Below are 22,871 nucleotides of genomic sequence, written 5' to 3' on the forward strand. Positions count from 1 at the left end.
AGAAACTTGTTCAGGTAATGACGACTACTGCTCCAACAACTTCCTCTTTGTTTGTGATACGGACTGCCCATCAAGCTCAAGCTCCAAAAATACTTACATGAATACTGAGTTTGTTAGAAAGGAAATAATTAATAATGTGACTTAATAAGAGGGAATATAAATATAAATATATGTAATTGGTAAGTTTTCATATTACATGTATCTCGTTTTCTAACCCAATATAAAGATGGTGTGTTATGTGATCACAAGTAATCAATGAATATGCAATAGTTCTCCCGTTACATAAATTGTTACCAATGCGAGACATTGGATAATGAGATTTTTTATGCTTATTTTTTTGTTATCTTTTTATATTAAAAGCCAAACGTAACAATTAAGTAATAGTAGTATTAACAATAGTAACAATTACTCTCTTTGTCTGTGAATAGGAGTTCCGTTTTTTCAGTTTAGTCTGTTCGCGAATAAGTGTCTCGTTCATTTTTACTATAATGTAATACGGTCCTTCATTCCATTAACTCATTTGACTCTAATTTCATTTAAAACTAATATATACAAATGAGACCCATATTCCACAAACTTTTTTTCACCCACTTTTTTATTAACATTCTACTAACTCCCACCACCTGTCGGGAGACTTTCAGCCTTAATCTGCAAAACCCGGTCAAACAGAATTAGTCGAATTTCGGCAAAGGCAGCTTCAGTACAGTTGTGATCAAATCAAAGTAAAATAAAATAATTGAGATTCCTAATAGCGGACAGAGGGAGAGTAGTATTTTGGCATTATTAGTACTACTCACTCCGTCTCGGAGTATTAGACTCACTTCTTTTGGGCACGTGATTTAAGGAATTGATATTTAAATAGTTAGAGTGGAGAGAGTAAAGTATGAGAGAGGGAAAAAGTAGGGGAGAGAAGAGATAAAAAAGTAGGTTGAGAATAAAATAAGATAAATGTTTTTTGCTAAAAAAGGAAATGAGTCTAATATGTTGGGATATCCCAAAAAGGAAAGTTGGTCTAATACCTTGGGACGGAGGGAGTATTATAAATTGATAAATAGATTGTCGGGCCCATCCCCATCATTCTCACTAACTTTTAAAATTGAGGCCCATTAGAAATACAACAAACTTTAAAGAATGGGCCGTATATTGGGCATTTTAAAATAGGATCCCCCAAAATTCAGAAAATAAAAGATCTTCTGTCTTTAAAAATATAACAGTAAATCAAATATGCAAAATCACAATCGAGTTATTCAATTACTAGAGTTGTTGTTGAGTTAGGACTTGTTTAGTTTGTTAAAAAAAAAAAGGTCTTGTTTAGTTTGTTTGATTTAATATGATAAAATAAGATATTGTGTAAATTTTTATATTTTGAGTCTTTAAATATTTTTCTCTTGACAAAACTTGGAAATCAAACTAGATATTATAATGATATATGAGGACCACTTATAAGTGCCAACAGAAGGATGAAGTTATTTCCTGTCCATTAAAGATGACTATCTTTGTTTTGTTGAGCCCTGCTTATAGTACTTCATCCGTCCCAAAAAAGCTGAGTCGTATTTTTTTTTAGTCCGTACCAATAAAGTTGAGTCATTTCCTTTTTTAACAAAAGACAAAATATCTAATCACTTTTTTTTATTCCATCAGTTATTTTACTCTCTTATCTTTTCTACTTTTTTCATCTCTCCTATTTATTTAATAGAAATTCTTAACCTCCGTGCCCAAAAGTTTTGTCTCAACTTTTACGGGACAGAGGGAGTAAAAAATAAAAATAGAAATCTTATCCATGAGAATCTAGTGAATAAGAAAAAAACAACAAAAATGAACTAGCAATATATCATAAATAAAGAAAAAACAACTATATCTTAGATATTTTGGCTATGAAACAAGATTAGAAAATTGTGAAATTTATGACATACTGTACAAGTTGCGGAATTGACCAAACTTAATAGTTTTTCTAGCATTCCATACCCACTTATAAATATGCGTATTAATTGAAGTTCTGTTCCAAGGCATGTAATAATGGCATCAACCAATAGAGTAACATTCTGTGTTACCAAAAAATCACCAGAGCTACTTTGTCCAGCAAAGTCCACACAACATGAATTCAAATATCTCTCTGATATAGATGACCAGACTTTCCTACGAACATATGTTACAATAATAAATTTTTACAAAAAGAATCCATCAATGGAAGGGAAAGATCCAGTGAAGATTATTCGTGAGGCTATTGCCAAAGCCTTGGTCTTTTACTACACGTTGGCCGGGCGGTTGAGGGAACGCACTGGTCGGAAGCTCGTGGTCGAATGCAACGGCCAAGGGGTAGTGTTCGTGGAGGCCGACGCGGATGCGACGCTGCAGCATTTAGGAGTGGATGCCCTTTATCCACCCTTCCCCAACTCGGATGATCTTGTTACTGATGTGCCAAACAACCTTGGAATATTGGTTGATATTCCACTCATGTTCATTCAGGTAAGATATTTATCTTTTTGATAGGGGGAATGTTTTCTATACCACACATGTCAGATTTTCATATGCCACCTCAAATAGTACTACTTATTCTCATATTCAGGCAAAATTATCTTAATTTCATTTTAATACTCTCTCAATTCCTTGTTAACAGAGACATTTCTTTTCGGCACGAAGTTTAATAGTGTGTTAAATGGATGGTGAATAAAGTAAGAGAGATAAAGTGAAAATAATGTATAATAGAGATTTGCCAAAATTATAAATAACTCAATTATCTTAGAACTTCAAAAAATAGAAAAATGACTCTGGATCGAAGGGAGTATATTATAACTACTCCCTCCATCCGAAACAGTAATTGTCACTCTTTTCCATTTTGGTCCGTCTCACAATAATTGTCACACTTCATTTTTACTATAAATGGTAAGTAGGTCCTACATTCCACTAATTCACTTTACTCACATTATATTATAAAATCAATATAAAAAAGTGGGTCTCACATTCCACTAACTTTTCCAACCAATTTTTTTTTACATTCCTTAAAACTCGTGTTAACACCAAGAGTGACAATTCTTGTGGGACGGAGGGAGTAATATTCTAAGAGTACCAATACATTTCAATTTTTGTCCTAACAAAAACATAGGTTGTGTCCAAACCACTAGTGGTATTCGTGTTATACCGTATCAAGAAAGATTGATCCCTTTTTTGGATGGCACATGGATTTTTGTAGTGTTATTTTTTTGTGTTAAGTAGAAAAACTAAAATAAGAGACAAAATAAAGTAATGCAGAATAAAGTTGTGACGAAAGTATTTTTGTTTTTAGTCATAAGTCAGACAAACCAAAAATGAAAGTAGATCATATTTGTTGGGAGGGAGGGAGTATCATATGGTCATCGTACTGAATTCCGATTTTCATTACAACATATCGAAGTACCGTTGTACCGAAAAGGTAATATTTTTTATATTTTCAGTACGATAAATCCTCAATATTTTTGGTATTTTATCTCACCACTAATCGTCTTATGCAGTCATTTACAATATAACTAGTGCATTACTTTCAGCTTTAAAATGCTTGATTGTGTATATTATTAGTAGAGTAATTTATTTCATCCTACGTCATCCTAATAACTTTTAGGATAATAGTCCTTCAAAATAATAAGGCTTCAAATTTCGATCAACGTAACAAGATTTGAATATAGGGAATTTTATTTTTTCTTAGATGTCGAGTCTATATATTTCCTTTTTTCCTTACAAATAGAAATTATTTTATTTTAGTATGTACTTTAAAAATATAAATTTTCACTATTTTTTTTCTTCTATTTTATTTTACCAATTTTTCCTGTTCTCATATATCTTAATTTATTAGTTTATCACTTTTATTTTACTCCCTCTATCCCATAGTAGATGTCACACTTGGGAATTGACACGAGAATTTAGGAGGTGTTGTTTTGTGTATTAAGTGGAAAGAGGAAATAATATATTTATATTAATATGAGAGAGAATTTTTTCCAAAAAAGGAAATGTGATATATTTTATGGAACAAACTAAAAAAGAAAGTGTGATATCTATTATGGGACGGAGGGAGTACTATTTTTTGGTTTAAAACGTGCGTTGGCTTCTAATTTTCAAAGAGAGATGTAGTATATAAATAATAAGTTTTGATACGGCTCAAAACAACATTGTACAGGTTACGCGTAGGGGTGGGTCGATACGATATATCGTATCGAAAACGTTGTATCGTGTATCGTATCGAAAATATCGATATGAAAGAATTTCATATCGTTATCGTATCAAAAAAGTTTCGATATATCGAATTTCGATATATCGAACTTTCGATATAAAAAAAATTCATATCGTTATCGTATCGATATTTCGATATATCGTACCGAAATTCGATATATCGTTAAATATCGATATATATCGAATTATCGATATATATCGAAAATAAAATTTCGATATAAAACAATATATCGCGATATAAGGAAATTCATATCGTTATCGTATCGAAAACTTACGATACGATATCGTATCGTATCGAAAATTATGATATATCAAAAATTCGATAATTTTTCGATAATTTTCAATACGATACGAGCGATATATCATTTTTTCGGTATTTTTCCCCAGCCCTAGTTACGCGAATGAAATGTGGAGGATTTATATTATCAAATTGTCTCAATCACACAATGTGCGACGGTACCGGTCTTTCCCAATTTCTCTCCGCCGTGGGTGAACTTGCTCGCGGAGCATCCTCCCCTTCTATTCAACCAGTTTGGGACCGACATCTTCTCACTGCCATGGATCCTCCACGTGTGCTGTAACAGCCCGCTTTCCTAGGGTACAATAAATGCGGCGACTGCTACCAAAACGGTTTTAAAGAATTCAACATAGGCTAGGGTTTCATTAAAAGGGTGTTGGCCAAATTATTAAAGGAAACATCAGAGCATTTAAAACAATAACTTAACCTAGAAGTTTAAAAGAAGAAGGAAGGTATCATAAATAACGATCAAACATCTTAAGAGTACGGCATTGTTTCCAAGGTAAAAACCACAAGATAGTCTAAGCCTCTAAACCGAAAGGAGAGTGCAAAATACTCAAAATAAACATAAGTGTATCAAAAACTCAGCGGAAAGCGACCAAGAGAAAGTGCAGCTATGTATGACGACACAACTACGTTTGAAGTTCAAAAAAAAAACATCCATCTTAATTAATTATCATGCTCAACACCCGCCACCGCTCGTCATCGTTCAACCTGCGCATAAGGAAAACACATGCAAGGCTGAGTATTTTGAAATACTCAGTGAGCTCATTGCCAAAACATTTTATAAGTTATGTCACCCTTACCGAGTGAACTCGAGTTTTAAGCAGTTATAAGAGAAATATCACGAGTATCACAAAATATATTTTCATAGACTGGCCAGTCAAAATAACTCCCCATTTTCCTCAACAAAATCAACAATCACATCATTCCATGGTGCGACGAAAGTGTGGCCACACTTTACGCCCACGAGACCGGCCGACTAGCAAGGACGGCTCCCGATCCCATCGTGTACACAGCCTGGTAGGGCTTGCGGCCCATACTCAGACTCGAATTCGTATAAACATTTCCATAACCATATAGTCCAATGGAGCGAACTCACAAACTAGGCATCAGGCGCACAATATCACAATAAAACATACATAGGCATGGCATAACAGTTAAACCACCCTTATAACACCAAACAATATTTTGATAAAATAAAAGAGAGTTTTTAGAGTAAAGCCCACCTCGACTGCTTAGTTTTCAAGTAGTTTCGCTTTTCCATTATCCGGCTTCGCAACCAAAGTTTCACCTTTTAATCACATAGGCACATATCACAAAATTAGGTTCAATACTACTCTTACCCATGCATGTCTCAATACTTTTTCCCTTTTCCCATCGATTTATCTTATCATTACTAATTAATCAAGATCATGTTTATCACACAAGAATATTTAGCCATCAAAAACACATTACACAACACAACAACACACACACACACACACACACACCACACACACACATGAACATATTCCCACATCCCTTTTATCCCACTTTCACTCAACCAAGATGCATGAGGGTTCAAGAAGACCGATTAATCGGTTAGAAGAAGAAAAAGAAGAAGAAAAAAAAGAAGAAGAAGAATAAGAACTCATAAACAAAATACCTTTTTAGAGAAAAACGATCGGTAGAAACAAAGTAGAGACTTGGTTCTTCAAGTATCTTGGCGTTCAAACTCTAAATTCTTCTCAAAGGATGACAAAATATTGGTGTATGGAAGAAGAAAATTAGAGAGAGAGAGGGGAGGGGGTTTCGAAAATTATGGGGGCTAGGGTTGGGGTTTTGGTTCTTATTTATAGAGTCCAATGAGATCTTTAGGTAATTAGAATAGAATATTTGGTAAGATTTTATTCTCCACAATTAAAAATAAATATTATAGAGTAGGGAAGAAGAATTAACAAAAATAGACTCTAGGGCAAAATCTCATGATTTTCGAAAATTAGGCTACTTCATTAGCCAAGATTTGGTTTTGGTATATTTTACGGAGTAGAATAAAATATCACGGAGCAAAATAAAAATAAGAATTCTCCCAACTTGGGGTGGAAATAGGCGTCCCTATGCCTTTTTAAATAAGGCATGGATTTTTAATATTGCCTAGAATGAGATAAGACAAGATCTCTTGGAGTATGGAAAGATTTGGTAGAATATTTAATTCTAGGTATGGAAGGAAATCAAATAAGGGATTAACTAAAATAAAATAAATTCCTTCCTTCCCACAATAGGTGATTTTCGAAAATCACTTAGGCACAAGGGGCTCGATTTTTTTTTCTTCTTAGAAACAAGGAAATAATTGGGTCTTGGATTTAACTTGGATAAATATCCCAAGAATTAAATTAAATCCGGAAAAAAAATAGAATTCCTCCTCCAAAAGGCCAAGGGGTCGAAAATCTCAAGAATTAGGGTGACAAGTATTTATGGAAATTTTTCTCTAATATTCTCACTCACCCTTAAACAAACAATTCATCTCATAATCTCATAATCTCATAATTCAATAAATCACATGCCACATCACATAGTCAACAAATTTGACTTTTCAAACTTCCCGGTCAAGGAAACTCATGCAATAAATTCACTCATCAAAATAATTCACATCTTCCACGTCATCAATAATTAATTCTAGGTTTCTAAAATTAGGGTTCGGAAATTCGGGGTGTTACATGTGCCGTTCGCACATCGTGAATATGATGTCGCAATTGGTGCAATTGGTGGAATGTATGCCCCGCTTGATCAGATGGTGCAACGCTCCTATTTTAGTCCTGCTCAAATCTCCGCCCTCCGCCGCAGCCTGCCACCACATCTCCAGCACTGCTCCAAATTCGATATGGTGGCAGGCTGCGTGTGGCGCTGCCAAACAATCGCCCTCTCTCCTAAACCCGACGAAGAGATTAGATTCTCGGGGGTTATGGATAACCGAAACCAAATAAACCCACCTCTTCCAATAGGGTAATTCGTCACTTCATCAAATTTTATTCATGAATTTAGAATATACTCCCCCCGTCCCACAAAGTTTATCCCCGTTTGACTCGGCGCAGGTTTTAAGAAATTGTTGACTTTATATTATATGGAGGTATTTAGTGGAATAAGGGTCCCACATTGAGGAGATTGAGGAGTGTATTTAATATCTATTTTTTTGGAAAGAATTCAATTGGGACAAACTTTGTGGGACGAACGAAAATGGACAAAAATGGTAAAATGGGACAAACTTTGTGGGACAGAGTGAATATTGTTTAGTCTTATAATCTCTATTCTTTGCTATGTGTTTGATTTGATAAGAAATACTCCCCCCGTCCCATTAAATATGCAACATTTGTTTTTCGGCACAGGATTTTATGCAGCGTTGTTTTGCGAGTTAATGAAGAGAGAGTAAAGTAAGAGAGAAGAAAAAGTAGAGAGAGTATTGTTTCCATTTTTTAGAAACGTTTCATTTTTAATGGGACAGACCAAAAAGGAAAACGTTTCATTTTTAAGGGGACAAAGGGAGTAGATTTGTTGGGATTGGTGTAGCCCATATATATGTAATCCTGTTTCACTCTTCGATATGGGATATGATTTGCTCCCCCACAAGAATGAATATAAAATATTACATCATTCTTTCTTGTGACTTATTAATACCAAATTTATATGTATTAGGTACTATGGAAACGCTATATAGCGTTTCCGGTAGTAGTAACGACTGCACTGCAGGTGAGTTATCAAAGAATCCGCTGCACTAGGCGGTGGAGTTGGTGACGAAGGCAAAGCGCGAAGCAGCGACCGGTGATTACTTGAGATCAGTGGTGGGTCTAATGGTGAGGCAAGATCGTCCTAATTTGAAAACAGTGAACACTTATATGGTGTCGAATTTAACGCACGTGGGCTTAAAGCAAATGGATGTTAGGTGGGGCACGCCGGCGTACGATGCGGTGTTTAAAGGAATTTATTGGCAGCCCGGTAATATTCAAGTAGCTTAGTACTTAGGATTTAAAGATGGTTTCGTGGTTCCGGTTTGCCTACCTCTCGAATCCATGAAAATCTTCGAGAAATATCTTCAGGTCATGACGACTACAGCTCCAACACCTTCATCTTTGTGATACAAAAAACCCCATCAAACCTAAGCTCTAAATCCACCATCAGGTTAAGGATCGTCGGTATGGCCTATGCCTTGGCCACGTTGCCACGTCAGTGCCCCTAAGCCCTTTTATCGGTTTTCTTTATTGGTTCGAACCGTACATAGCCGAAAATAACTCTTTAAATATGTACTCTTATTTTTAAAGGAGGGCATAATAATAGAATCAAAGTCATAAATCTATTTCCCTTCTCTATCTATTATTCGAATCAAATTCATATATCTATATTTAGGGATGTCAATTCAACCCGAAACCTGTGGGTTGGCCTGAATAGTCCTGTAAAATTAGTGGGTTGGGGCTAGCCTATAATTTTGTACCCGAATACCAAATGGGCTGAATGGGTTAGCCCGAATGGGTTGATGGGTTAAACGGGTTGGCCCGAACGGGTTACAGGTCGGCCCGACGGGTTGCAACTTTTAATTAAAAATATTACTCCTTTCGTCCTGGCTAAGATGACACATTCCTTAGCCGGCACGGGATTTTAAGAGTTATTGATTAAAGTGTTTAATTGGAGAGAGAAAAAGTGGGTGTAAATATTAAAATAGAATGAGAAAGAAAGATGAATAATTTAATAGGAGTGAGAAAAAGTTATTGGGTGTATTAATTGGAGAGAGAATGTTTTCAAGATAGGAAATCTGTCATCTTAGTTGGGACAAACTAAAAAGGAAAACGTAGTCCAGAGCCTTTGTCCTAGCGGCAAGGAGCTTAGACATCAATGTATGAGGTGCCGAGTTCGAGCACTCTTAACCTCAGTTGTAATTTCTTCCTTTCTTAGGAGTTTATATATAATATCCTCCTTCATATAGGAGTTAATTTAAAAAAAAAAATTAAATAGGAAAACGTGTCATCTTAAGCGGGACGGAGTGAGTACATATTTGGGTTTTTTTTACTCCCTACGTCCGCGAATAGGAGTCCCGGTTGGTCATTTTCATCTTCCACCATTAGGAGTCCCGGTTAGACATTTTATCTTGGGAGTATACAAATGACCCCACTATTCCCTTAATTTAGAAGCTGCAATTAATTTTAAATTAAAAAAAAGCTTTGATTGCAATTTCTCACTCTCTCTCTCTTAATGTTAGATTTCATTATTCCAAAAAATAAAGCAAATAATAATATAAATGGGTCTCACATTCCACTATCACATACTTTAATTATTACACTCAAACTTTTCTTAAAACCCACACCCAACTCAACCGGGACTCCTATTCGCGGATGGAGGGAGTACTATTTTTTAATTTCATGTGGTACAATCATTAGTCTTATGAAGGCCTGCTTCGAGTGCCAAACAACATAATATTCGACACAATAGCCTCACGAATAATCTTCACTTGATCATTCCCTTTCATGGATGAATTATTTTTGAAGAAATTTATTGTTTTAACATATCTTCGGAGGAAGATTAGGTCATCTATATCAGAGAAAAATTTATATTCATGTGGTGTGGACTCTGCTGGACAAAGAAGCTCAGGTGTTTTTCTGGCAGTAACACTCAATGTTAATCTTTTGGTTGATCCATGCTTAGGAAACTAAACTCATAGTTATGCATATTTATAAGGTTTCATTATTGTTCTAGAAGACTGTGTTTATTCTTATATCTTGTTCCGTTGTCCTTTTCTTTTATAAATTTTAGTGTATCGGGTTTCTCGGCCTGGATCAAAATTATTTATCCACTCTGATACAGATATCTTTTGCACATCATCTATTATTTATGTCCATTAGTTGTTTGGATTTTATATGTGGGCTGGTATTTGATTAATTTTCTTAAATTATAGGCGATCTTTTTGTATCACACATATTTTAAATTGTGTTTATTCTTGGATTATAATTATGAATAAAAATAGTAACATATTTTTATAATTCTTTTCTTACATCTAAGTACTTAAGTTGGGACGGAAGGAGTACTTGAGAATCATAGATTAATAAAGCTAGCAGAATGTTAGAGTAGTGTAGTGGACATTACATGTTCAAGAAATAGAGGAGGCTTGCTGGATCATTATTATCTTTTATGATTTATTTTTTGTATATAGACCTCTATTAAAAAACAATGGTCTCTTGTGGTTGAAGAAGGAATGAAGGATGTTGAGATTTTGAGTTGTGTATTTAATGACATTTCATTTGAAGGAGATTTCAATAAATAGGCGTGTGATATCAATTTCTCCCAATCTATGAAATATCAATTAACTCCATTTATTTGTTTTCTTGCTTTCGTGCATTCAACCCTAGTTTTTGAGCGGTCGATGGGATTTTGCCTCCCGGGACTTCTTAGTTATCCGTTTCCGGTATCACGGTAAGGGAAAACCCTTATCAGTTCTACACCTACTTCACTAACTCAAGAAAAACATTTGGAAAAATGTTTTAAAAGAATGTTTTGTAGTACGTGTTGTTCTATGGTTTTACGTGAAATCAACCGCAAAACCACAGAGTTTAGAAAAGGTGAAATGACAAAAGTCATGACGTCCATTAGTAGTGGGAACTTTTCCAAAAACTGTGATATTGATTAGAATATTACAACTTAAAGTTTTGAAATGGGTTTGGCCAACCCAACCCAACATATATAGGTCCACCATTGAAGTGGGATGGGTTGGGATTCTTCTATAAATTCAGACAGAGTCCAGTCCATCCAACTTATTAAGTGGGCCGGGCCAGGTCAGCCTGGGTTGTTTAAACAAAATATTTTTTCAAGCACTTTTTAATTTTCTCATATATTTTTAATTTTTTTATTAAATATTATACATAAAAAATAATTATATTTAGTCTATTAAATTATTTATAAAATTTAATATTTTTTATTAAAGCTATACATCCCCTTAAAAATGACCTTAGGTTATCTTATACTCCATCCGTCCCTCAAAGATTGTCTCACTTTGATCGAACACGGGTTTTAAGAAATGTAATGAAAAGTGAGTTGATAAGTTATTGGAACGTGGGTCCTACTTTTGTATATTAGTTTTACAATAAAATGTGTGTAGGAATGAGTTAGTGGAATATGAGGACCACGGCCAAGGGTAAAAAGTGAAATGAGACAAATTTTGTGGGACAGACAGAAATGAAAAAATGGGACAATTTTTATGGGGCGGAGGGAGTAATGACCTATATTTTTTATTTCTGCGTTTAAAATTCTAAATTGATCATAGTTTACAAAGATAATATGAACTGCTCCTAACTTGTTGAAACACAACAAACTCATTAAGCATCAATGATCTTGATCAAGTTTTAATAATCTTGTAAATAATGCTCCTAAAAATGCTAATCGCCAGAGAAAAATATTTCAAAAAAATGTGTTGAAATGTGTGTTTTTTTTACTCTCTCGGTTCCATAATAGATGTCACACTTACCTTTATAATTTGTCCCACAAATAATGTCACATTTAATATTTTTGGTAAATGCTCTCTCTCACACTAATATAAATATACTATTTTTTTTCTGCATCTAACACATAAAATAATATCTCTTAAAATTGCGTGTCATTATTAATTATGTCATCTATTATAAAAGAGGAACGTAAAATAATATCTCTTAAAATTGGGTGTCATTATTAATTATGTCATCTATTATAAAAGAGGAAGTACTATAAATCTATTCTCTTATATAGGCTGCAGAAGTAGGAAAGCAACAAACGATGGCCTAAAGTAACTCATTAAACCTCGGAGGTAAGATAAGTTGAAAACCAAAAAACACGTTACACAATTAATTCTCCGCCGCCAATATCCCATGTCTTGATGTAGTATACCATTCTTCGTTAACTAAGTAGTACTACTAAGTTAATTTTTTATTGGAGCATGTGTTGTTAATTATCAGCATGATCTAGGGTTGGCTACCAAGTACCAACGGCTAAGTACTACTTAAGTTAATTTTTTTTGACCATTCACCGACAATACAGTCGTTATTTTTTAATTGTCAGCAGATCTAGGGTTGGCTAGGATCCTAGCCATTTAAAATATACAGTAATAAATAAAAATAATAATTGTATTTAGAGAATTAAACTATTAATAAAATTTTATAATTTCATTTATATTTCAAATATAATTAACAGAGACTACGATTGTGTGAAACATATAAACCTGATAAGCATCGATGAAATTGATGGAGTTTTAATGATCGAGTAAAGAAAGGGAAAAATATTTGAAAATGAAGATTATGTTGAATGTGTGTTTTTTTTATAATAGACCTCTAAATACTCCCTCCGTCCTAAAAAAATATATGCAATTGATATTATACGAGAATTAAGATGAAATTGATAAAAATAAGAGAGAGGGAAATGGTAGCTATAGTAGTGTTAGTGGAAGTATGACCCATATTATTAATAGAGTTTAATTGTAATATAAGTTATAAATAAGTTGATGTATCTAATAATAAATTGGAATAATTTTTGAAAAATAGAAGGCACATATTTTAATGGGACGGACAAAAATAGAAAGTGCGCATATTTTTAGCCCATAATCCAACCCTATAATGGGAATTTTGAATAAAGGATCCCGCAAAATTCAGAAAATAAAAGATCCTCTGATGCAAAATTACAATCGAGTTATTCAATTGCTAGAATTGTTATTGAGTTAGGTCTTTGTTTAGTTTGCTTGATTTAATATGATAAATTAAGATAATGTGTAAATTTTTATATCTTGAGTTTTTAAATATTTTTATCATGACAAAAATAGGAAATCAAACTAACTATTATAATGATATATGAGGACCACTTCTAAGCGCCAACTGAAGGATGAAATTATTTCCTGTCCATTAAAGATGACTACTTAAGAAAGCAATGTCCACCACAATGATGTGCTATATATCTTTGTTTGTTGAGCCCTGCTTATAGTAGAATATAAAATTGGAAATCCTATCCACGAGAATCTAGTGAACAAGAAAAAAACAACAAATATGAACAAGAAATATTTTATAAATAAAGAAAAACACAATGATATCTTAGGAATTAACCTAATTAAAACAAAGATAGAAATAATAAATAAAATTTAAGAAACCAAAACAAATACAGTAATTCATTAAACCAGTTTTAATCTAACAAATGCAATCAAATATTAACAAAAGTCATTTTCGTCGTACGGATTAAGTATGTTAGTTTTTGGTCTTAAACAATACTTCCTCCGTCTCAAGATAACTGACCTACTTCTTTTGGACACGAGATTTAAGGAATAGTATTTAAATAAGTTAAAGTGGAGAGAGTAAAGTATGAGAGAGGAAAAAGTAGAGGACAGAAGAGAGAATAAAGTAGGTGGAGAATAAAATAATAGAGTTGACTTTTTGCTAAAAATGGAAATATGTCACTTATATTGGGACACCCTAAAAAAGAATACAAGTCACTTATCTTGAGACGGAGGGAGTACGTTTTACTCCACATTTTGATGATGGTATGTCATTAGCAATTTTTCTTTTTTTGGTGATGGCATGCCATTAGCAATTTTTGTTGCCTCGTAAGTCTATTTGGTACTCTTGTGGAATATATGTCCAAAGTCGAACTATACATAAAAAATGAAGACACGTAGGACGTTAGATTTTTTGGCTATGAGACCGTTAAGAAAACTGTGAAAGTTACGATGTACTCGAGTAGGGAAGTATTCAGATTCATAAGCTAAATAGTGTTCAAAATCAAAACACTTGTAGTTCATTAGATCTTGTGATCTAACGATTATATTAATGCCACGTGACATGTAATAATGTAGATTATTAGTCTAATAATGTAACTTAACTAATAACGTACTACTAATCTACTACTCCCTCCGTCCCGCTTAAGATGACACGTTTTCCTTTTTAGTTTGTCCCAACTAAGATGACACATTTCCTTTTTGGTAACTTTCTCTCTCCAATTAATACACTCAACCACTTTTTTCTCACTCCTATTAAAATATCCATCTTTCTTCATCTCTCTACTTTAATATATACACCCACCTTCTCTCTCTCCAATTAAACAATATAACCAATAACTCCTAAAATCTCGTGCCGACTAAGCAATGTGTCATCTTAGCCTGGACGGAGGGAGTATGTTAGTAAAATAATGTATCATTTTAGTCTAATAATGTACTCCCTCTGTCCCATTAAAAATGCAACGTTTTCCTTTTTTGGTTGTCCCATTAAAAATGAAACATTTCCTTAAATAGAAACAACTCTATCTCTACTTTTTCATCTTTCTTACTTTACTCTCTCTTCATTAACTCACAAAACAACACTACATAAAATCTCGTACCGATTCTCAAATGTTGCATTTTAAGTGGGACGGAGGGAGTACATCTTAGACTAATAATGTAGCTTATCACAAGTCACAACCATCCAATCCAAAGATCCAAGGACTGAGATTTGCTTTATTTTTCAAAGTTGCGGAATTGACCAGATAGTTTTTCTGGCATTTTTTCCCCACTTATAAATATGTGTATTAGTTAAAATTTTGTTCCGAGGCATGTAATAATGACGTCAACCAATACATTAACATTTAGTGTTACCAAAAAATCACCTGAGTTGCTTTATCCAGCAGAGTCCACACCACATGAATTCAAATATCTCTCTGATATAGATGACCAGACATTCCTCCGAACATATGTTAGAGGAATAAATTTCTACAAAAAGAATCCATCCATGGAAGGGAAAGATCCAGTTAAGATTATTCGTAAGGCTATTTCCAAAGCCTTGGTCTTTTACTACCCGTTGGCCGGGCGGTTGAGGGAACGCACTTGTCGGAAGCTCGTGGTCGAATGCACCGGCCAAGGGGTAGTGTTCGTTGAGGCTGACGCGGATGCGACGCTTCAGCATTTAGGAGTGGATGCCCTTTATCCACCCTTCCCCAACTCGAATGATCTTGTTCTTGATGTGCCAAACAACCTTGGAATATTGGATGATATTCCACTTATGTTCATTCAGGTATGATATTTATCTTTTTGACAGGGAGAATGGTTTCTATGCCACACATTTCAGATCTCATATGCCACATCAATTTTACATTTCGATTTATTCCACAAAATTATCTCAATACTATATCTGATACTCCCTCCGTCACATTTAAGATGGCCACATTTTTTAGTGGCATGGAATTTTAGGAAGTGTTGTTAGGTGGAATAAAGTAGAGAGAAAAAAATTAGTTGAATATTTTAATGATGAGAGAGGAGAAATGTAGTTATTTTAAAAATTAGAAAGTGGTCATCTTGATTGGGACAAAAAAAAAAAAAAAGGTAATCATCTTGAATGGGACGGAGGGAGTACTAAGTATCTTATGAGATGAGTCTCATTCTCAGCTAATAATACTCTAATTACATTTTCTTTCTATCTAATTCTAATTCATACTTCATCAAATTTTTATTAAAACTCGCGGCGTCTCCAAAATCTCTATTTTTATGGGATGTTCCACTCTCTCGTTCCACAAAGGTGTCATATATGGTGTTGGCAAGAGTTTTAAGAAATGTAAAGAATATTAGGTTGGAAAAGTTAGTAGAATATGAGGTTCACTTTTTTATACCATTGGTTTTATAAAAGAATGTAAGTCAAGTGAGTATGTGGAATGCAGGACCTACTTGCTATTTATTGTAAAAGTTATATGTGACTCTTATCGTGGGACGAGAGGAACATACTTTAGGATTTAGGCAAAATTATTTAAAAAAATACTTTCTCACTTTGAAATATTAGTGCACGTATTTTTATGAGACTATTGGAGTATTAGTTTAATTTATTTCATCTTTTCGTACGTCATCGTAATAATTTTTTAGGATAATTGTTATTTAAAATAATAAAACTTGTTCAAATTTTGATGAATATTAAGATTTTAAAATAAGGAATTTTAATACTGCTCAAAATTGTATAGGTTACGCGAATGAAATGTGGGGGATTTATATTTTCAAATTGTTTCAATCACACAATGGGCGACGGTATCGGCATTTCCCAATTTCTCTCTGCCGTGGGTGAACTAGCTCGCGGTGCATCCGCCCCTTCTATTCGACCAGTTTGGGACCGACATCTTCTCACTGCCATGGAGCCTCCACGCGTGTCATTCGCACATCGTGAATATGATGTCGCAACTGGTACAAGTAGTGGAACCTATGCCCCGCTTGATCAGATGGTGCAACGCTCCTTCTATTTTAGTCCTGCCCAAATCTCAGCCCTCCGCCACAGCCTGCCACCACATCTCCAGCGCTGCTCCAAATTCGATATCGTTGCAGGCTGCGTGTGGCGCTGCCAGACGATTGCCCTCTCTCCTAAACCCGACGAAGAGATTAGATTCTCGTGTGTAACGGATAACCGAAACCAAATAAACCCACCTCTTCCAATAGGGTAATTCTTCACTTCATCAAATTTTATTCATGAATTTAGAATATATTGTTTAGTCTTCTACTCTCTCCGTCCCAACTAAGTTGGTACAAAGTTTTTGGGCACGAGATTAAGAAATTGTGTTGAATTGATTAAATGAATGTAAAATCGAGAAAAAAGTAGTAGAGATAAAGAGAGAGTAAAGTTGACGATGAAAGAAAGTAGTAAAAGTGATTGGATGTTTTATTTTTTTGTCAAAAACGGAAATGACTCAACTTTGTTGAGATATCCCAAAAAGAAACACAACTCAACTTAGTTGGGACGGAGGGAGTTATATTTATTATTTGTTATGAGTTGATTTGATAAGAATTGTAGGAGCATCGGTGGTGCACACCTGAACTCCAAATTAGTATGATATTGTCCATTTTTAGCAAAAGCCTCACCGTGTTGCTCTTGGGGTATTGCCAAAAGAACTTATACTAATGAAGTTGGGGTAGCTCAAATATATTCTTGCAATTCTTGTTCATTCTCCGATGTGAAATATGGTTTGCTCCTCCACAAGAATGAATATAAAATTTTACATCATTCTTTCTCGTGACTTGTTAATTCCAAATTAATATGTATCAGGTACTATGGAAACGTTATAGCGTTTCCGGTAGCAGTAACGACTGCAGGTGAGTTATCAAAGAATCCGCTGCACTACGCGGTGGAGTTGGTGACTAAGGCAAAGCGCGAAGCAGCAAATAGTGATTACCTGAAATCAGTGGCGGGTCTAATGGTAAGGCGAGATCGCCCTAATTTGACAGCTGTGAACACTTATATAGTGTCGAATATAACGCACGTGGGCTCAAACCAAATGGATGTTGGGTGGGGCACGGCGGCGTACGCTGCGGTGTTTAAAGGAGTTTATTGGCAGCCCGGTAATATTCAAGTAGCATGGTACTTAGGATTTAAAGATGGTTTCGTGGTTCCGGTTTGCCTACCTCTCGAATCCATGAAAGTCTTTGAGAAACATGTTCAGGTCATGACGACTACCGCTCCAACAGCTTTCTCTTTGTGATATGGACATCCCATCAAGCTCAAGCTCCAAACACTTATATGAATACTGAGTTTGTTAGAAAGGAAATAATTAATAATGTTACTAATTAGAGGGAATATAAATCTATGTAATTGGTAATTTTCATATTACCTTGTATATCGTTTTCTAACCCTATATAAAGATGGTGGGTCATGTTATCACAATTAATCAATGAATATACAATAGTTCTCCCATTACATATATTGTTACCAATGTGAGACATTAGGATAATGAGATTTTTTCTGCTTATTTTTTGTTATCTTCTTACATAAAAGCCAGACATAATAATTAAGTAAAAATTCGCTTGTCGGGCTCATCCCCATCATTCTCACTAGCATTTTAAATTGAGGCCCATTACAAATATAACAAACTTTAAACAATGGGCCATACTTTTTTAATTAAGCATGTAGCCCATAATCTAACCCTATATTGGGCATTTTAAAAAAGGATCACCCAAAATTCAGAAAATTAAAGATCCTCTATCTTTAAAAATGTAACAGTAACTCAAATATGGAAAATTACAATTGAGTTATTCAATTGCTAGAATTGTTATTGAGTTAGGTCTTGTTTAGTTTGTTGGATTTTAATATGGCAAATTAACATATTGTATAAATTTTTATATTTTGAGTTTTTAAATATTATTCTCTTGACAAAACTTGGAAATCAAACCAGCTATTATAATGATGTATGAGGACCACTTCTAAGTGCCAACTGAAGGATGAAGTTATTTCCTGTCCATTAGAGATGACTGCTCATGGAAGGCATATCCATCACAATGATATGCTATCTTTGTTTTGTTGAGCCCTACTTATAGTATATAAAATAAAAATTGAAATCTTATCCATGAGAATCTAGTGAATAAGAAAAAACAACAAATATGAACTAGCAATATTTCATAAATAAAGAAAAAACAATTATATATTAGATATTTTTGGCAAATTGTGAAATTTATGACATACTCCCTCCGTCCACGAATAGGAGTCCCGTTTTTCCATTTTGGTCCGTCCACGAATAGGAGTCCCGGTTCGTAATTACTATAAATGGTAAAGAGACCCCACATTCTACTAACTCATTCCACCCACATATCATTTAAAACTAATATATACAAGTGAGACCCCTATTCCACTAACTTTCTTCCACTCACTTTTCTTAACATTTCTTAAAACCCGTGCCGAATAGAAATGAGACTCATATTCATAGACGGAGGGAGTACTAGACAATTTTTTAAAGTTGTGGAATTGACCAAACTTGATAGTTTTTCCGGCATTCCATACCCACTTATAAATATCCGTATAAATTGAAGTTCTGTTAAAGCATGTAATAATGGCATCAACCAAAATCTTAACATTCAGTGTTACCAAAAAATCACCAGAGCTACTTTGTCCTGCAAAGTCCACACCACATGAATTCAAATATCTCTCTGATATAGATGACCAAGCATTCCTCCGAACATATGTTACAATAATAAATTTCTACAAAAAGAATCCATCAATGGAAGGGAAAGATCCAGTGAAAATTATTCGTGAGGCTGTTGCCAAAGCCTTGGTCTTTTACTACCCGTTGGCCGGGCGGTTGAGGGAGCACACTGGTCGGAAGCTCTTGGTCGAATGCACCGGCCAAGGGGTAGTGTTCGTGGAGGCCGACGCGGATGCAATGCTGCAGCATTTAGGAGTGGATGCCCTTTATCCACCCTTCCCTAACTCGGATGATCTTGTTACTGATGTGCCAAGCAGCCTTGGAATATTGGATGATATTCCACTTATGTTCATTCAGGTATGATGTTTATCTTTTTTGATAGGGAGAATGTTTCTGTACCACATATTTCAGATTCTCATATGCCACATCAAATAGAGTACTCTCTCCGTTCCATAGTAATAGAGACATTTCATTTTGCACTCTCATTTTGAAAAAATAATTATAAATAGTTAAAGTGGAGAAAAAGTAAATTAAGAGAGAGAATATTGTAGATAAGTCTCTTCTCGATATTATTCTCCGTCTTACTTTACTCTCTCTCCACTTTAACTATTTAATATCATTTTTCCAAAACGAGTGCAGAAAATGGAATGCCGTAATGGAACGGAGGGAGTACTACTTAAACCATACTTCCTTTAGATAAAATTAATCTCAATTTTTTCATTTTGAATTGTTACACAGAATTATATTAATTCTATATTTGGTAAGTTTTATTTCTATTATGAGATGGGTCTCATTCTCAACTAATAATACTATAATTACATTTCCTTTCAATTTAATTCATACTTTATCAAATTTGCATTAAAATTTGTGGCGTCTCCAAAATATCCATTTTTATGGTTTGTTCTACTCTCTCTCCGTCCCACAATAGGTGTCACATTTAGTGTGGGCACGAGTTTCAAGAAATGTAAAGAATAGTGTGTTGGGAAAGTTAGTGGTATATGAGTTTCACTTTTTAATATTGGTTTATAATTTGAGTGAAGTGATTACGTGGAATGTGAGACCTACTTTAGGAATGAGGTAAAAATATTTAAAAAATGCGTTTCCACTTTAAATTATTAGTTACTAATATTGCAAAAGGGCATCCACTCCGAAAATGTCCATATTTTATGGGACGGATGAAAATGAAAACTGCACATATTTTATGGGATGGATGGAGTATTAATATAATTTATTTCATCCTTACGTACGTCATCGTAATAAATTTTTAGGATAATTGTCATTTAAAATAATAAAACTTGTTCAAATTTGGATAGATCTTAAGAGTTTAAAAAAGGAAGTTTATTTTTTCCTAATCTAGATCTAATATAAGACGATGTGTTTTGATACCGCTCAAAATCACATTGTACAGGTTACGCGAATGAAATGTGGGGGATTTATATTTTCAAACTGTATGAATCACACAATGTGCGACGGTATCGGCATTTCCCAATTTCTCTCCGCCGTGGGTGAACTTGCTCGTGGAGCATCGGCCCCTTCTATTCGACCAGTTTGGGACCGACATCTCCTCACCGCCATGGAGCCTCCACGCGTGTCGTTTGCACATCGTGAATATGATGCCTCAACTGGTGCAAGTAGTGGAACCCATGCCCCGCTTGATCAGATGGTGCAACGCTCCTTTTATTTTAGTTCTTCCCAAATCTCAGCCCTCCGCCGCAGCCTGCCACCACATCTCCAGCGCTGCTCCAAATTCGATATCGTGGCAGGCTGCGTGTGGCGCTGCCAGACAATCGCCCTCTCTCCTAAACCCGATGAAGAGATTAGATTCTCCGTGGTAATGGATAACCGGAACCAAATAAACCCACCTCTTCCAATAGGGTAATTCTTCACTTCATCAAATTATTATGTGTTGATTTTTTATAAGAAATAGAATTGTAGGGATCGGCGGTGCAAATCCGAACTCCACACTAGTATAAAATTGTCCTTTTTGGACAAAACATTCACGGTTTTGCTTTTGGGTACTTCCCAAATGGCCTCATACTAACGGAGTTTGTGTAGCTACATATATAGAGGCTTTGCTTCTTCTTTTTTTATTAAAAAAATCTACATTTGATTCATATTTTATACATATTATTATATAAAAGCCCCTAGTAATAATCTAAATTACCTACAAATTTATTTTTAAGATAAATTTTGAAAATTTAGCCCCTACTTACATTCATTTTTGCGTCCGCCACTGGTAGCCCATATATATGTTTGCAACTCTTTTCCACACTTTGATGTGGGATATAGTTTGCTCCTCCACAAGAATGAATATAAAATATTTATATCATTCTTTCTTGTGACTTATTAATTCCTAATTAATATGTATCAGGTACTATGGAAACGTTATAGCGTTTCCGGTAGCAGTAACGACTGCAGGTGAGTTATTAAAGAAACCTTTGTGCTACGCGGTGGAGTTGGTGAAGAAGGCAAAGCGCGAAGCAGGGACTGGTGATTACTTGAGATCAGTGGCAGGTCTAATGGTGAGGCGAGATCGCCCTAATTTGACAGCAGTGAACACTTATATGGTGTCGAATTTAACGCACGTGGGCTTAAAGCAAATGGATGTTGGGTGGGGCACGGCGGTGTACTCTGGGGTGTTTAAAGGAATTTATTGGCAGCCCGGTAATATTCAAGTAGCTTGGTACGTAGGATTTAAAGATGGTTTCGTGGTTCCGGTTTGCCTACCTCTCGAATCCATGAAAATCTTCGAGAAACATATTCACGTTATGACGACTACCGCTCCAACAACCTCATCTTTGTGATACGTTAGTGCCCCTAAGCACTTTTATCGGTTTTCTTTATTGGTTCAAACCGGACAGTCATAAATAGCTCTACAAGTACACTTTTTTTTTGAGTGATCATAATAGAATCAAATTCATAAATCTATTTCCTTCTCTCAATCTTCTTCGAATCAAATGTATATATATATCTATCCCTTGTCTATCTCATCTTCTACCCTTTGTATTAAAAAAAAATTAACCCTAGCCAAGGAACTAAGGTTCCGGCACCACCTTCAATAAGGACAGCCTCTCGCTGCCCCATTCGATCGTTCTATGTCATTACTATTATGACTTTGGGGTCCTATTAGACTTTTAACTAGTTTTGCTAACTTAGCTAACTTGTCAACTTTGCATATAAAAAATGTCAACAGAAATTTAGTTGACATACCTAGCTAATTTTGAGTTATTTATCCAATTTGTTCTACCTTATTTGCTCTTGTAGTTGTTCGAATTATCTAATGTGTTATATTTTCATTTACTTGATTCGCTACCTATTAAATGTTGCTAGGATCAATTAAATTAATCGGAATATGAAATAATTAACTTGGAATAAGAAAAATTCATTCTTTAATCCATAAAACTTGGGAGAGTTGAGATTCGGTATGGGGTCTTTGGGTTGCTAAAATCTTTTGGGAGTTAATTGGATAATAGCTTGTTGTCGTGCATTG

The 22,871-nt window shown here is 34.7% G+C and overlaps 2 protein-coding genes and 1 pseudogene across 2 annotated transcripts; all 3 read left to right on the forward strand.

The window, feature by feature from the left end:
- The first annotated feature begins 1,972 nt into the window (after nucleotides 1-1,972).
- Nucleotides 1,973-8,796, forward strand: LOC125206704 (benzyl alcohol O-benzoyltransferase-like; annotated as a pseudogene).
- Nucleotides 8,797-15,057: 6,261 nt separating this feature from the next.
- LOC125208288 (benzyl alcohol O-benzoyltransferase-like) lies at nucleotides 15,058-18,162 on the forward strand. Its single transcript, XM_048107868.2, has 3 exons — nucleotides 15,058-15,510; nucleotides 16,445-16,911; nucleotides 17,515-18,162. Exons 1-3 carry the CDS (start codon nucleotides 15,061-15,063, stop codon nucleotides 17,945-17,947), a joined length of 1,350 nt encoding a protein of 449 aa, XP_047963825.1. The 5' UTR covers nucleotides 15,058-15,060; the 3' UTR covers nucleotides 17,948-18,162.
- Nucleotides 18,163-19,260: 1,098 nt separating this feature from the next.
- On the forward strand, nucleotides 19,261-22,309 carry LOC125204872 (benzyl alcohol O-benzoyltransferase-like). Its single transcript, XM_048103629.2, has 3 exons — nucleotides 19,261-19,738; nucleotides 20,790-21,256; nucleotides 21,753-22,309. The coding sequence occupies exons 1-3, from the start codon at nucleotides 19,289-19,291 to the stop codon at nucleotides 22,183-22,185; spliced, it is 1,350 nt and encodes a 449-aa protein (XP_047959586.1). The 5' UTR covers nucleotides 19,261-19,288; the 3' UTR covers nucleotides 22,186-22,309.
- The last annotated feature ends 562 nt before the right edge of the window (nucleotides 22,310-22,871 follow it).

This window comes from Salvia hispanica, chromosome 6 (assembly GCF_029641045.1).
Source record: "Salvia hispanica isolate PSC_SH4W2 chromosome 6, Shi_PSC_v1, whole genome shotgun sequence".
Taxonomy (NCBI): domain Eukaryota; kingdom Viridiplantae; phylum Streptophyta; class Magnoliopsida; order Lamiales; family Lamiaceae; genus Salvia; species Salvia hispanica.

Coding starts and splice junctions, on each gene's coding strand:
- LOC125208288 (XM_048107868.2), top strand. CDS start 15,061: ATGACGTCAACCAATACATTAACATTTAGTGTTACCAAAAAATCACCT. Junction 15,511..16,444: donor TTCCACTTATGTTCATTCAG/GTATGATATTTA, acceptor AAAATTGTATAG/GTTACGCGAATGAAATGTGG. Junction 16,912..17,514: donor AACCCACCTCTTCCAATAGG/GTAATTCTTCAC, acceptor AATATGTATCAG/GTACTATGGAAACGTTATAG.
- LOC125204872 (XM_048103629.2), top strand. CDS start 19,289: ATGGCATCAACCAAAATCTTAACATTCAGTGTTACCAAAAAATCACCA. Junction 19,739..20,789: donor TTCCACTTATGTTCATTCAG/GTATGATGTTTA, acceptor CACATTGTACAG/GTTACGCGAATGAAATGTGG. Junction 21,257..21,752: donor AACCCACCTCTTCCAATAGG/GTAATTCTTCAC, acceptor AATATGTATCAG/GTACTATGGAAACGTTATAG.